General features: G+C 39.6%; 1 protein-coding gene across 2 annotated transcripts in view; it reads left to right on the top strand.

Annotated features, from left to right (window-relative positions):
* VPS54 overlaps positions 1–16717 on the top strand; it is a 96397-nt gene that overhangs the window by 24516 nt on the left and 55164 nt on the right. For both annotated transcript variants that reach the window (XM_089139669.1, XM_089139668.1), the window contains exons 5-7: positions 2309–2383; positions 11743–11899; positions 12036–12124. In XM_089139669.1, coding sequence (XP_088995795.1) covers positions 2309–2383; positions 11743–11899; positions 12036–12124 — 321 coding nt within the window. The remainder of the gene's footprint in view (positions 1–2308; positions 2384–11742; positions 11900–12035; positions 12125–16717) is intronic.

Genomic DNA, 16717 nt, shown 5'->3' with positions numbered 1-16717 from the left:
GGACCAAAGTGGTTATAGAGAATGCCCATTAGATGCCACGGGTCAAGCCAAAAGGAAGTGGAAGAGCCGGAGGAGATGATGGTAGAAATAGCAGAGGTCGCGCGGGGACGCAGCAAGAGGATTTTCCTCCATACCCATGAAGGGTTGGAGGGCAATGGAGCAGTCCAGAAGGAATCGGACTGGAGAAGGTAAGAATAGACTCACTTAACCCAAATGGAGTCATGCTTTAAGGCAATTTTCCAGATGAGCTTGAGGAGGCAGGCTAGGTTAACATCAGAGATCCGACGAATACCCAGACCTCCTTTCGAAGTAGGCCGGCAGATGAAGACCAACTAACCGGGTGGATGAAGCGGGATGCTTTCTACCCTTTCCAAAAGGAAGGCACAAAACAAGGATTCCATAGCCTGGATGGTTGATTTAGGAATGAAGAATATTCCGCACTAATAGAGATAAGAAGATTGAAGGACAGAGTGGATGAGGACCACTCTACCCGCAAAAGATAGGAGCTTGCCCTTCTAGAGTTGAAGCTTCTTACGAATATGATCTAGCATCGGGAGGCAGTGGTGGCGGGTAAGCATACTAGGAATGAGCGGGAGACCCAAATAGACCACAGGGAAGGAACCAGGCTTAAAGCCCAAGAGCTAGAGGAGGGAATTCCGGATCTGATCAGAGACACCAGAGAGAAAGAGGGTGGACTTATTGAGGTTGACACGAAGGTCAGGGAGAGATTCAAATTGCGAGAGAGCCGAGAGGATGGAAGAGATGGATAGAAGGTCCGCTTTAGAGAAGATTATGAGATTGTCAGCAAAAGCAAGATGGGTGAGGTTAAGGGACTTGCACTTGGGAATGGGAGAGATAAGGAGCTGATCAATTTTGGATTGGAGGATGCGGGGGAGGACTTCCAAGGCTAAGGAGAAGAGGTAGGGGGAGAGAGGGCATCATGGCGAATGCCAACTTGGGAAGGGAAAAAACCAACCGAGGAGCCGTTAGTAATGATGGAGAAGCGGGGAGAAGAGATACAGGTTTCAATCCAGTGGATGAAGGGGGGAGGGAAGCCCATATAGGAGAGGACATCACTAATGAAGTCCCAGCGAAACGAGTCAAAAGCTTTGTTGAGATCTACCTTAAGGAGTGCAGCTGGGGAATGGGCGGATCTATCAAACCCGCATACAATTCCACACAAAGAAGGATGTTGTCTGCAATACTCTGGCCCGAGATACCTACTTTTCTTGGCAATTGTCAATACCTACTTTTCCTGGCATACATTTCGTATTCCTTTTTTTTTTTTTTTTTTTTTATCTTTCTTCTTCTTTTCCCCACCTAAGGTGTTAAATGCAGGGTTTGATGATGACTTGCGTTTTCTGCTCAACTAATCTCCTGAGTGGTTGCCCATGGTGTGACCAACATGATAATGAATATCAATTTGCTGTTCTGTGACTCTGGATCTCACCCAAGCTACAACGTTCTTTCAATCCCCCCCCCCTGCGGGAGCACAATCACTAGTGTCACAACAGATGTCAGCCTCTTTCAGGGAGAAAGATTAAAAGCCAAAATCCCATAAGGATGCATAGCATGAGGGACCCAGTTCACCTTAAATAAAGCTATGCCCTAGGTCTCCCTAGTTAAGGATCAAATATGAAAATTTGGAACTGTAGTGGTCCATCATATGACTTATTTTATCATTTGTTTGTTGTTGTTGTCCTTGCCGCTTTCAGAACTATGTTGTGGTATGATTATTGTGGTCCTTATTTTTAATGCCATATGCCAAGTGGGCACAGCTTCGAGTCTGGAAACAGCCAGCAGGTGCAAGGCCGCATACACTTTTGACTCTCCCCAGATCTCGCCGCGGCGGGAGCCTTTGCACTGGATTCTGTTGTTCTGATTTCATCTTGGCCTGTTCTCTGTAATTGTTTGAGGTATTAGGCCTGATTTTTCATATCTGCTTTTTTGCACTTGATAGATTGTTCCAACTTCCAACTCATCTCTTTTGAAGGTTGGACATGGTCTGGTGTTTTCCTATCCAGATTGTCAGCAGGAAATGTGTGTTATGGGCCTTATGGCCAGGTTAATGTGTGCATGCAATCTTGTTGAAATGGTTAATATAAGATAACTTTACAAATTACATTTGGCATCAAGCGTATAGTATATTTTTTATGAATGTACCAAAGGCTGTCTGTTTGTCTGCATGTGCTTTTGTTGTGTGCATTTCCTGTGTTTTGTTAAATAAATTGGGGCATGGTGCGGATTTAGAGGATTCTGAGGGAAAAGGCAATTATAAATCTCACGTGTGGAAATTATTTTTGAGCAGGTTAAGCTGGATGAAGAGGAAACTGCCAACTTTCATGATCGTCTTCTACCTCTTATTATTGGATTGCTCAGAACAGTGAGTTTTTATCTGTATTTATGTATGGAGTGTTAAAATATATGAAACATATTATCTTCAGCTGTGGGCTATGGATGATTATTTTTTCTTCTCTGGTAATGTTAAAGTAATTTTACTATGAACTCTTCTTTTCTCATCTGAGTATGGGTGTGAGGCAGTAGTTGTTATTTATTTATATTTATTCTATTATTTTTTTTGGGGGTGTGGCGGGGGAGTGGAGGAAGAAAATAATGCATTTTCATTTTGTAATTTCTCCAATTCATGTTTTGCCTAGTAGAAGAGCAGAGAGCTTGTTATTGTACTGACATAGCTAGGTGAGACACTGCTTAATTGAGTGGACTTAGGTTTTATATATTTTTTGGCGTTCATGCTTGTATATTTGTATACAACCTAGAAGGGCATAAGATACCAACTAAATGCCATTAGCTTAAACGCACAGGTCAGATTTATTTTTCAAGAAGAAGAATACTTTCAATGGCTTTTTTCTTCCTTTTTCATTGAGTTGTGTAATGGGCATAATTCAAGATTTCTGGTTCAAGCCTGGTCCAGAAGTGAAAATTTTGTGAAACACCAAACTTCCGGTGCAAGTTTCGGTGGAGTGTTCCAGGGCCCATGGCCAAATTAGGTTCTGAAAGTCGTAGGGAAACCCTATTTTAGGCTCTATAAGCATAGTGGAGCCCTTATTCTTAAAAACATACATGCACACACACACAGTCTCTCTCTCTCACACACAACAGAAATGGTAGTTCAACTACAGACCTTGTATGAGCTGTTTGCTGTTTTAAATATTAATGCAGCCCTTGGTTGGGTGTCCTTGGAGGCAGCAATACACCAGGATCCTCTAAATAGAACCATATTTAATTATTTTCGAACCGCACTGAGGATTAATTTGGGTTTTTTTTTTTTTTTTGGGGGGGTGTGTGTGTTTCATTTTGAGGAGTGGCTTTTGGGGTAGGTTGATACAGATAGGAGGACTGATTTGAATTTCAGCCTCAATGGAGTGCTCCTAAAATATAGGAGTTTGTTGTATGAAAAAAGGGATTATTGGTCAATAGACTTCTAGGGTTCAGATTAAGCTGGGTTCTCATAGAAGAAGGGGGGGGGGGGATATAGGTCTTTGGTATATTAAAAGAGAAGGATTCCAGTGAGGGGATGGGGAATTATTAGAGCTTCAATTTGGGGGGGGGGGGGGGAAGGGCCTGTTGAACCGGGTCTCTTTCAGGCTGTTAAAGGCCAAAAATAGAAGACAAAAGAAGGGGAACAAGAGTTGCCAGAGCAGAAAACATTTCCTGCCCGGGAGTCTGAGACTTCTCTTTGGGGCCTTGCCTGGCCAATGATGGATGGCTGCCCAGCAGCTTCGGAGGTCGATAATGAGTCCAACTCATGATTTACCCAGAGAGGAGAACAGGTGCAACTTCAAAGGCTCATAACTCTAACAATTGTATTCAATTTTCCTATCTTTATTCTTCGACATGGGGCATTGAATAATAGGCTAATTGCCATACAAAAGAATCCTAAAATAACTCTAGGATATTATCCTACCTAATCCTAACTACCAGCCCACCTTTTTTAAGGCCTACTAAAACTAGAGCAAATTACATTTACTCCCTTGTGTTTGCAAACAAGTACGTTTACACACCCTAGAATTTTTATTCTATTACGTTTACACCCCTTATGTTTTGAATGATATAACAACTGTACCCCTACTGTTAGAATAATATGGTTAAGTGATGAGTCAGCAGGTATTGTATTTTCAAAATTCCTAAAATTACCCTTCTTTATTTCAAACCCCTAAAAAAGAAAAGAAAAGAGAAGAAAACAATTGAAAGTCTCCCATCTTTTACTCCAAAAAAAAAAGAAAATTATTTTTTAAGCAGTTTCCTAGAAAGTCACCTAAAAGAAAAGTCGATTCTCCCAAAAAATTAACTGACTTTTCTGTATATTTTTATTTTATTTTAGTTTTTTAAAACTAAAACTTACATTAAGATTCACTGAGGATAAATATGTCTTTTTATATTCAAAACTAACGGTGTTAGGTATAGGAGGACATTTGTGATGGAATAAATTCCAGGGGGTGTAAACATAATTCTTTGCAAACACAGGGGGTGTAAACATAATTCTTTGCAAACACAGGGGTTGTAAATGCAATTTGTTCCTTAAACTAATGATAATATCATCAGCCAACCTATTTCTCTAAGGACTTCTGAATCAACTAAAACTCCTATTCTGATTACATAAATTAAATGGAGAAAGTCTACTGCCATCACTTAAAGGAGACCTACTAATATACCTTGTACGGAATTTTCATATTCAACTCATGGACCATGTTTGAGGTCTCCATTAAGCTGGCCGATTACAAGGGAAACCCCAACCAATAAAGGCCCAACCCACAACCTATCAACCCAAGGTTGATTTATAAGAAAGGAGCTTTTTTTGGTGCTGGATCTGCATCATATACATTCTGTACGATGGACTATTCTGCAGAAGATTTGTTATTGGAACACACTTAACTCTCTAAAACAAATTAAGTATGCATTAGGAAGGAACAAAATAAAATCAAATCCATTTCATAATTATCAAATGTTATACATATGCATGGTTAATTAAAAAGAGTCAAAGATATGGGAGTCAAAAATAGAAACAAGTCAGTGGCTACTCGCCTACTCCAGAGTCTTAGTATGACATTGTTTTCCATGTGTGTATGGCTGTCAAAACTTCCCCATAGGCAGCTAGGCCCATTTTTGGATTAAGGCTACCTGGTGTCGCCTTGGTTTTCATTGCCTCTCTTGCCTTACCTCGCCTTGTTGCCTTGACAACCATGCATGTGTGCATTGGAATGGTTTGGCAAAAGGCGCAAATGTCACAATTTTCCCAAGGTATCATGTTGGAATTAGCAAAAGCTGTGAAATTGTTTGAGACGCATACCCATTTCTGATGTGAACCAGATCCAGGGCCGAACAGGGCCTGGGGTAACTTTCTCGTACCCTGTGGCCATCCATTACCAGCAGGGGTATTTTGGTAAGTTTTTTTTTTTGGTTGAATCCACATAGGGCTTTAGTTGGGCCAGTAATTTTGTGGCACCTTAGGTCTACTTTTAATTTTGAGTTGTAGTCATTATTTGCTAAGTTATTGAAACAGTCCTTGTTAGGTTAGGATTACTAAGTTGTGAAGGAGTCCTCTAGTTTTGTCCTACTTCTTGCATGGATCCCATAGCTACTTTTAGATTTCAACTTGGACTCTTCTGGAGTGAGATATCAAAGGATCCTTGTGTGAGTAAGAGTCCTTAGTCAAATAGGAGTTTCAGTTTGATGCGTCTTCTAAATTAGATCCTAGCATGAGTTCCTTCTGAAGGCTATACAAATAAGCCTCACTATAATGTAATATTGAGTTTTGAGATTAATGGAATTAGGTGAGAATTGGAGGAGCATAGACTTGGAGACTTGGGTTCCCTAGGTGTAGTTAGCGGCTACTGTTGAAGGAAGAATTCTTCAGAATTTTGTGAAATCTGAAAGCTCAAGCGTCAAGCCATCAACATGTACGTACCCCCCACCCCTAGCCTATGCAACCTTCTTCACCTGCAGGCCCTACCCCATCCCCCTAACCCTAATTCTGCAATTCCAGCCTCCCCTCCCTTTCAGAAATCACCCCCATCCCCTCCCAAACCCTGCAGCAGCCCTTTTCCCCTCTCCCAACCTTAATCCCTTTGATGTAACCACGATTCTAGGGTTGGGGTTTTGTGATTGTTCCCCTAAAAATAGGGTTAGCCCAGAATGCTTTAATTTTATGAACTGGCAGATTAATTATCAGACCTGATAATGGGAGATTTTAACAAACTTAGATGGGATGGTTAATTTTGGAAAAGATTTGGAAAAGATTAGGGTTTTGGTTAAAGATTGGGATTAACAAAAACCTAATGGGCTGTAGAATTTGGTTAACGGATAAAACATCGGATGGGTTTAAGGTTTTGTTGTGGAGATATGGAACGAAGAAGGGTCTTAGGTAGATCCTAGAGACAAGTTAGGGACGGGCAAATTTGGTATGGGTTGGTTTTGAGATGGATAGGGTTTTAACAAATCACTATGGATGGTTTTGAGATACCCAAAGTCACCCTACGGTTGAAAGAAAAGTGGTAGAGCGGTTTTGTAATGTCATGTAGAATCTTGTTTTTTTTTTTTGGCCAACGTGTAGAATCTTTAGATGTGGGAATGGTTCTTGGGATCTTGGTAAGTTTTTGGGCACTTTCTTTATCTCTTTCTTCCTTTTCTTTCTGTTGTTTTTTTTTTACATCCTTTTTTCTCTTTTCTTTCTTCTTTCTTTTCTTGCTTTTTTCTTTTCTTTTCTGAATTATAGATCTGCCACAAGAAATAGAAGGGGACAGAGGGGGCTGATGGGAGAAGGAAGAATGGGGAGGGTGCCGCAGGTTACGGGGGAGGGGGAGGGTGGGGGTGGGGGTGGGTCTTAGGGTTGGGGAGGGGTTTTGGGACTGTCGCAGGGATAGGGGAGGGCTGGGGAAGGTAGCGCAAGAATGAGGGAGGGTGAGGGAGGAAGAGAGGGAAGGGGGCCGGGCTGTTGTACTTACTTGAAGATGCCGCTGGTTTGTTGAGTTGTTGCTGGGGATTGGATGAACTTGCTGGAACTTGAATAAGATGATCTCAAAACCCGCCTAGCCCTTGTACGAAGACCATGACTTAATTCCCTCAAAATCTTTGATTCTTGTATTCGATTCAACTTGTTTTACAATTGAGCAAGGTGGGCTATATATAGTCTTACAAGTTACAAGTGGAGGGAAAGACTTAGACTCTTAAGTAGGAAATAAAACTTGACTCAACTAGGGAATCCTTTATAAACTAGGATCCCCTTTATAACTTAATTAAATGACAGCCACAATTAACAAAAAAACAACTTGCATTAAAAAAGCTAATTATCCAAAGGGAGCTTTATTTAAAATTGATTCCAAAAGACATTCTTCTAACCAGGACTCACTTTGCTTACTCAAATAAATAAGTAAAATCAGATTTAGATTCACAATAGTAAGACAAAAATTGCTGTAATAAAATATTTAATAAAATAAGTGGGAAAGTGACCATTTTTTGCCTGTAGTAGCGTTTGGCCAACCCACTAGGTGCACCACTTTGGTTGGGCTTTAGGGCTCAATTTAGGGGTTTGGCCAGGGGTTTGCATCACCCTTACACCGCCTACCTTCCCAAACCCTAGACTACTAATCCCAGTCCCTCGCTTCTTCTTCATCATTCAAATCTCGTGGCACTTTTGGAAATTCCATTTTTTGAAAAGCAGAAAACCCTAACCTAAGCACTAGGCTTGACCTACCAATACCTATCCCTATTAGAAATTAGAATCCCCTGCCGTACCCTACGTTCCATCCTGACATTCAGCCCCTTCCCACCCCTCTGAACCTTAGAAAATTCTGAAATTCCATCTTCTTCATTACTCATTAGAGACCCTAAACCCTATGATTTCAATTCCTATTTCCCTTCAATTATTCATCCAAACCCTAAATCCTTCTAGAGTTAGCTTCACTCAACTTCAACTTCAAGAGACACTTGATCCTAACCCTAACGCTAGTTCAAACCCTACAAACATAGCCTATGAATTTCAGTCTGAAAATAAAGTTACAGCAAAGGAGTAACACTGGAATTCAAAGCCCTAACCTCCAAGACCTATCTGCACTTTACCCACCTCTTTCCCAACCCTTGAATCCCATGACCAACCTATTCCCTTCTGCCGTAGGGTGTTCTAAACCCATAGGGGTTGTATACATTCAGCCCCTTTCCTTGTTTTTGGTTCTTTCTTTCTCTTTTGTTGTTGTTGTTGTTGTTGTTGTTGTTGTTGTTGTTGTTGTTGTTGTTGTGTGTGTTTACATTTTTGGAACAGAAACAGCCCAAATCATGTTTAATTCGGTTTGTTTCTTTTGTGTGTGTGTGTGTGTGAGTTTTTATTTTTATTTTTTCATTTTTGAAATGAACTGGCACTTCGGCACACTTTTAAGCTCTGAAAAATGCTTCCCTTGAAAAAGGCAGAGGGGCATTCTTGTCTTTTTATTTATTTATTTTTATATCAAAACGTAACCTCCTATTTTGAAACCCTAACAACTCAAACTTTCCCTGGTTCATTAGTTTTTTCTGTTACAGAGACGTTCTTTTTCCGTGTGTGACCACACATAATTTCGGCACCCAAAAACAATGTGAAACACTGAGCAGATACAGGGAAAACTATTTCTTACTTAGAAAGAGGGAAAGGGAACAAAACATTGCCATACAACCCCTAATGGACTGCTTCTCTAGAAGAGCATCCTAATGGTGGACCTAGGTTTAGGGCTTTGCATCAATCAATTAACCCGAAATTGTTGTTTTCATTTTAGTGCTTCTTTTCCTTCAGAAGCCCTAATTACGTGTGTACCTGTGACAGGTGTTGTGACACATAATGTCTATATCTTACCTACTGTAACTTGGAAGGCTTTCATTAAATAGCTGTAGAGATAATCACTCCATCTCTCTTCTATTTTCTCTTCTCTTACTAGGACTATACAACTATGCCTTTGATGCATTTGGCATGATTGATATCTCCATTTATCTTTTCCCTCATTCTAGCTACACTGATATTTTCAAATCTGATTTCAACTCTACTGCAATCTTCTATTATGTGGAAATCTGACGTTGGTTCCAGTTCAAAAGTTAAGGGCTTATTCTGTCTCCATGTTTGCTGTCTAAACTGGGATTTGTGCCACATCAGACTTGTCTTTTTCTATGTCAATTAAATGTCAGTTGCTGGTTTTGGTTCTGTATGAGGTTTTCCCAAGGATAAATATTTCAATGCTGATATAGTTTTTGACCAGCCAGAAACTGATTGAAACCAGGTGAAGACCTAGTATCTATAACTCAAAATGTGACATGCTGGTCAAAACTGCTCGAAAATGCTGAACTGGGTTGGTAGAAGTTGATTAAATTTATATTTTTGGTCTAAAATTCTGAAATTTCTAAATTATTGTCAAAACCGCTTGAAACCAGTCAAAACTTGGTATATTTTATTATTTTAACAACTCCGCTACCCCTAGGTATTATCTTGGTTATCCATGGAATCAAGATATCTTGGTTAAAACTGATTGAATTTGTTTTCTTTGGGTATCCTTGTTATATAATCTTTAGGTGATTAGGATACTCCAGTCTGCATCTTCTTCTTTGAATTGATAGTTCTCTTAAACTTGTATGCTAAGATAAATAAATCTCTAATTTTACAGTATCCCCTTAACCTTATGAGTAAAGCATATAATATTTTCTCGTAATATAACCATGGAATAAATTTCGGTCAAAACATGTGAATTTTCTATCGAAATGCCTGCAAATTCTCAAATCGAAACGAAATTCCCAATATTTTGTATCTTTACCAAGTTTCAACCGAGATTTTGCAGATTTCGACACTCCAACTTGTTTTTCCTTTGTTTTTGTTGATTTCTATCTCATTTTCACCTAATTTTCACGACTCCTTTGCCTTCAAACACCTCTTTTACTCCTATTTTGCCTTAAAATAGCTCTTAAGCCACATCAGCTACAAAGAAACTCCATCGGCAACAAAATGTGAAGCATGAGCCATACCCAACTATCCAAACTTTCCATTTTTAAAATTTTTTGTTTTGTTATGCCTTAAATGATCTTATATTGCTTTGAAATAAATATATATTTAGTCTAGGACTATAACCTATGATTTTTTGTTGTTAAACTTATTTTTTTATTATTGCTACTATTTTTTAATTTCTGATTTAAATTTTTTTTCTTTCTAAATTATGTACATATGCATACATGATATATGGGCTTGAACTTAATATTTGTAAGACACTGTTACTTGATCTAGTTTCATTGTATTTTGTTGACTTGTTGTATATGTAATCATTCTATCAAACAATTCATGTATGCTAATGATTCTATGCCTGTATGCAATACGGTTTGTCTTGTCGGAACCAGTCATTTGTTAGTATGCTTGAATGATAAATTTCCAGTGATTTTTTTGGGGGCAAAGTACTAGTTTCATTGTGTTTATTATGCTTTAAATAGACAGGAGACAAGAAATTTGATGAAATGGAGATTTCGGTTTTTGTCGGGTCGAAACTTAGGTTTCGACTGAAATTTGCACAAGGAATATATTGTTAGGGATAATGGATGCACAACCACGAACAGAGAAGAACACAAGCAAAGCACACAAGAGGGATTTAACGTGGTTCGGCAAAATCATGCCTACGTCCACTAGAGAGAAAAGGAGCTCCACTATTTCAGAAAAACCTCACACCACTCTCACACCCACAAGGTGCTACCATTTGCTTGCCCCCAATCCTTATCCTCAGGATGGGTTCCCCAATCCCTGTTCCCCAATCCCCTACAGGGATGGGTTCCCCAATCCCCTACAGGGATTGATTCCCCAATCTCCTACAGGGATTAATTCCTATAGGTTATCCCACAGAGACTATTTATAAGGAAACCTAAAACCTTAATCCCAATGTAATTACAATTTTACCCCAGTATTAGTAATTGACCCAAACCCTGTTTCAATTAAAAATACAACCAAGACCATAATTACATGGACCCACAGAATACAAGACACCCAAACCCAACATATATTAACAACCCCATAAAATTTAGAACTGAGTAGGAAATGCAATGTTTTACATTTGAACACCCTCAGTGACTTGACAACCATCTTGTTCAACATTAAATGCTTACATATACCCCAGCCGGGGAACATCTATATTTTTGTTAATTTTTGAACAGCTTTCAGTTATCTATCTGCATCCCCCCAATACACACACACCCAAAAAAAAAATATATAATAATAATAACAATAAAAAACACAAAAAAAAAAAAAAAAAAAAAAAAGAAAGAAAGAAAAAAGAATAAAGAGAGAAAAGATGGCCATGACTCTATCTCTCCTTTGTTTGGGGATTTGTTGAGGCAAACAGTATAGAATGGAGTTGTATTGTGATGGCAATGAGAGGGTTGTAATATTGTGGTACTTAACTACTTATAATGTGTTTCGAGTTGTTACAGTAATGGTTTGGGTTGTGCCTGTATTTTTTACGAAGTTACATTATTGGAGGTTGTTTATACCTTCTTTTCTTTTGAATTCCTTTCGGAAAATGAGTGCAATGTACTTGTCATGTGGATTCTAAATGTTGCAATCTTGTCTGTTACCTACTTGCAAGTGCTGTCTCTAGTGGTGAGTCTGGTGATGTTATGCCATATTTTAACACAAGATTTGTGCTACCGATCAAAAGGGGTAAAATGTGCTTTCTAGGTGATGGAGTTTCTAATAAAACCCATTTAGAGCATCTTCTGCTATTTTGTTTCTTTCAGGCAAAACTTCCATCTGTGCTGAGGTTATATCGTGATACACTTATTGCCGATATGAAAACTGCCATTAAGACCACAGTATCAGATCTGCTTCGTGTTTTGACTTTACGGCCCATGGACACTGACTTGATCACTGGAGAACGATCAGTGGATACAGATGGTGAGAAGAATCTAATATATTATCATTTTCTTCTGTAGTTGCCTTTATAGGTCTTCTGTCATATTAGAGGTTTTGCTGTCTGCTAGATTTTTTTTTTTTTTTTTTGCAAAACTGATAATTTAATGCTGCAACTCAGGTGGAGGCTCATCCCTTGCTAGCAAGTTGCGAAACCTTTCATCTGAGAGCTTTATTCAAGTTTTGGATGCTATTTTCAAGGTTGTACAGGTAAGGTAATGCTTGACTGTATTTCGTTTCTTGCCTACATGGTTTTTATGAATTGCCCCACTTTCTTTTGTTATTGATAATGATTTTATATGATAAAAGGAAGGAAACTTTCGTTGCATCATTTTTCCTGACTTTTTTTGTTCCAAGAAGATGGAAGCCTGTAACGGGATGAACTGGGTCTAAGTTTTTTATTTTTTGGTGGCTTAGTAGGATATTTAGTGTTTGATCATTTTTGAATATTATTCTATAATCTCTATTTTTTGGAAAGTTGAATATTTCTGCAGATTATGTAATCTATAATTTTGTGTAGGAGTTAAATTCGTAGGATATTCTAGTATCAGTTTCCTTGCTTAAGTTTGCTTTGAGTTTCTGACAGATACGCTCATAATCCATTTATTTAGAGCATTGAGTTTTATTTTGGAGTCTGACTGTGCGGCTGTGGCAGTTGGCACTTTACCGCTGTTTACTTTTTACTCTCCCTGTTATTCTCGATTTCTTCTTCCTTCTCAGTTTTTACTTGCTACATCTTTTCTGCTCCTATTTTCCTCCTTTTCTTCCCAGTCGCTTTATCCTGGTTCTCTTCTCTCTGTTCTTTAACTGTCACAGGTAGTAAACTGAAGAACTAGCAAGGCTAATTTTGGAGCTAGTTCACTCCTCTAGGGTGACCCGGGTCTTGAGCTTTTATTCCCAAAGGCTCCCTCTTTTATAAAACCTCTATCAGATTTCAGAATTGGATTTGTTGAATTGCATGGTGATTTTTTGGATTCTACTAGCAGCAGTTGGTAACCGTGTCCTAGATTTCGGTTTAAATCTATTTTGATACCTCACCCAGAAGCAGCCTGGTTCCTTCGTGCAATCTAGTGGTTATCTTACAGAAGATGACTTGGAGGCAACATCTTATTTGTCACTATACCCCCTTATTTTCCTCAAATTATCTCTCCCCTCATCCTTTATTCTGTTGTGTCAAGATCTGAATAGTGTTTGTAGAGCTCACATAGAGCTCACACTATTGAGAGGACAGTAGAAAGGTGCATTGGGTCAAATCAAAGTTAGGTAGAGAGGTCATCATCAATCCTGGAGGAGATGCATCAACAGTGAGGTACCTGAGTTGTGGGATCCTACGCCAGACCCACGAAGCATTTGAGATGGAGGGCTGGGGGCAACAGATCAAAGACTGCCCTTCTTAAACCCAGGAGATCCAAATTCTGTCCTTCGAAGCTAATTTTGCCGCCAAATGTCCTTTTAACTAATTTGCATACAAGTTTTAATGCCAGAGTCTGTTCCTTTGGTTGGATCTTTGAGATGATCGTTGGATTATCCTGAGGCTAGGTGGATGAGGTTGGTGATTTCACATTTGGGGATGGGAAAGATGATTTGCTGGTCAGTTTTGGAGTGGATACTGCAGGTGTGGGTGAGGCAGGGGGAGAAGGTGACAGGGCTGGTGGATTTTGATATAAGAGGCTAAAGTGTCCAGCAGGGGCTGCCACTGGTGACAAGTGCAGATAATCGAGGAGAGGAGATGCATGAGTGGATCTAGTTAACAAAAGACATTCCGGGAAGAGTTTTTGGAGACTAATTCCCATTTAGTGAATTCAAAAGCTTTATGAATATCTTTCAAGAGGTTGGATCTAGTCAGAAGACTGGATAAAAAAAGAATTTTGAGAAGATTTTTGGGGGATGGATTCCTTTTTAATGGGTTCAAATGCTCTATGAATATCAATTTTCAAGAGGGTTTTATATTTGATAGGGTGGAGCTTCCTAGAAAGCTCATGTCTTTGGTTTTAGCCTGGAGTTCCTTCCTTGGGAATTCGAAGCTGGGTCTCTTATTTTGGTTAATGTGAATATTATAATAACTTCTATAGGGTAGATCCAGTTAAAAAAGACCAAGGAATCAGACATTTTGAGAAGAGTTTTGGGAGATGAATTCCCATTCAATTTATTAAAGAGCTTTATGAGTATAAATATTCAGGAGGGTGGATGGGAGTGAAATTTGTAAATCAAACCCTTGAACAATCTCCTGGCTGATAATGTTGTTGTCTACTATGCTGCTGCTATAAAGGCAGATTGACTAGTCTAGACCAAGGTGTTGACAACAATCTCAAGTCTGTAGAGTTTTGCAGTGAACTTCAGTGGTACCTAACGAGATGGGGCTACCATGGCTGAGGTCCCTTCTTTCTTAAAGATGAGGCAGGAAAGTTGTGGTTAGGAGCATAAAAGGAAACTCTGGATGGTAGGGTCAGTACTAATGATATCCCAGCAAGAAAGGAAGAACTCCATGCTAAATCCATCTGGGTCAAGAGCCTTGTCGGATTTGTGGAACAGGATGACAATGTGGGTTTCTGCATCGATAAGGAATAAAGCATGGCATGAAGGAAGTTTTGGCCTTCTTTTTTGGGGTGGGTGCGTGTTGGTATGAGCTTGTCATGGAGCTTATCTGGAAAGAGGGTTGGTGGGAGGGGAAAATATCTCACAGAAGTAACAGACAACTTCAGATTGGTGAGAGGAGCCGTCACTGGCAGTGAAAAGTTAAATAGAGTTGGTATGGTTTTGGCCTTGAGGGAATGTACGCCAGACCGTAACATGATACTTTACACATCCAGATTTTACATTAAACTCTTCTCTTGTTTGACACTGCTTCTAGTATTTGGGTTGTTGCCAAATAGACCTGAGGCAAGGTTGGGAACATGGCTTAGATTTATGAACTCTCAAACAGGTTCATGAGACCAAACAAGGGGAGATGTCAATCAATCTCTCAGTATCACAACATTCTCAGTGCACTACAGTAGAAGATCGACCACTGAAACACTCAGCAGACCAATGTAGACGATATTGCAGCCTATCGCCAGAGAGTCGGAGTCATACGCATTTGTACGCAGAGTGGATTGTTGGCATACAGCTATGCTTCCTCTCTCTACACTTGATAGATCTTACATGACCTTCATTTCATCTGATTTCTTGCCTCCTACCTATTTAAATCATAATATACACAATGAAACTAATAGTTTTCACAAAAGTAGCACAATGAAACTGTTATCAGTTGATAAGAACCAAGCTTCACTGCTGCAACTTCCTCTCAGCAGCACCTGAATTCACACTCAAACTCCAAACCTCACAACATGCACACTGTAGAGGGGATTGAATACAATCATAATAGAATATGGGGAAAGAAACCACCTTTGAGAAATGCCTCAAAAAGTATTCCATGGAGATGCCTCTGATTGCCTTCCATGTCATCAGTCATCTTCATGGTAGAAGATCTCACTCTCAAGAAAGATCTTGCCACCTTGAAAAAGCGAGGTCTCGACCATCTCGGCGAGGTCTCAGTCGAGATATACAATTTTTTGGCGTCGACTCGGTGGCCCATCTCGACGAGTTTTAGGGTCTCAATTGGGTTGAAACTTGGTAGCCTATTTTAGGCTTTTTAAACACATTGGTGGCCTTGGATTTGTCAGAAAACAATCCTAAGTATGATTTTTAAGTCTATCCATAGTGTTGTAGATGTGATAAGAGTAGTTACAAGTTAAAATCCAGCCAAAATCCACAAAAAAAGGCAAAAATTGAGAGTTCTGGTGAGATCCAGAACGAGATATGGCGAGATATCCCAACTCACTGCTCTCGACCTCCATCTCGTCTCGCTTCTTTGAAAAAGTGAGATATCTTGCCGAGATCTCCCACCATTGATAGGTGAACTAAGCTAGGAAACTGTAATGGCTTAATGGATTCAACTGATTCAACTCTGAAATTGATTAACAACCAACCAAATTACAAAAGTCCCCCATCCTGAATACCCAAAGTGATTTGCTCCAACCGAGGGTCTTCCCCTCACCTGCGAGCTTTGCTCGTTGCTTCCCTTTACACCATCCTTCTCCCGTCCTTCCTTCCTCTACTTCCTCTAATATACACTAAAAACCAATATTCCAAAGCATATCCAACAAATCCTAACTAACTCCTTTCCACCTCAGCCATGCCCTCTGGATATTCCCAACAGCATGTGGCTGCTCCCCAATGAGTCCTTGCCATGTGTCCTTGCCCACAAGGTGACATGGAACATTAACCTCAAGGTAAGGTGCAGTCAAAAGCTTGGTTTTCATGTGCTTACCGCACAACCATGCTAATTTTGCAACCAATCCACACATAAGCATCTGGAAAAACGTATACATGACAGAGGCCAGCCTGCGACTCGAATCAGAAATAGAGTGCTCTTATCCTGTAGTGCTTGAGCCAACTCAATTCCTGAGACTAGATGAACCTGTTCCATTAATCCGCTGCTGCTCCACTTGCATTCGAATCTTTGGTATAGTTCTCTCCCTCGGGTCTGTGATTAAACTTTAATGCCTTAAGAATATAATTGTAACTTTGTAGCTCAAAAGTGGTACTATAGAAGTAAAAATGCACTAATTGCAGGTCCTCTGATATTTCCACCTCAAGAGTTGCGTGGGGACATCTTCGAACAAGAATAAATGGTAAAGCAACCCCACCTAGAGGAGTATTTCCGGACCCATGTAATTCCTCATTCCTGTGTATCAGATTCTAAAGACCTACGAATTGTTCCTCTAGTTTTTTTCATATAGGCAGCCTTGTTCCAAAGTTCTA

This window comes from Hakea prostrata, chromosome 11 (assembly GCF_041222555.1).
Source record: "Hakea prostrata isolate BN-2017 chromosome 11, UWA_Hpros_2, whole genome shotgun sequence".
Lineage (NCBI taxonomy): Eukaryota > Viridiplantae > Streptophyta > Magnoliopsida > Proteales > Proteaceae > Hakea > Hakea prostrata.
This window is presented reverse-complemented; position numbering and strand designations above follow the sequence as displayed.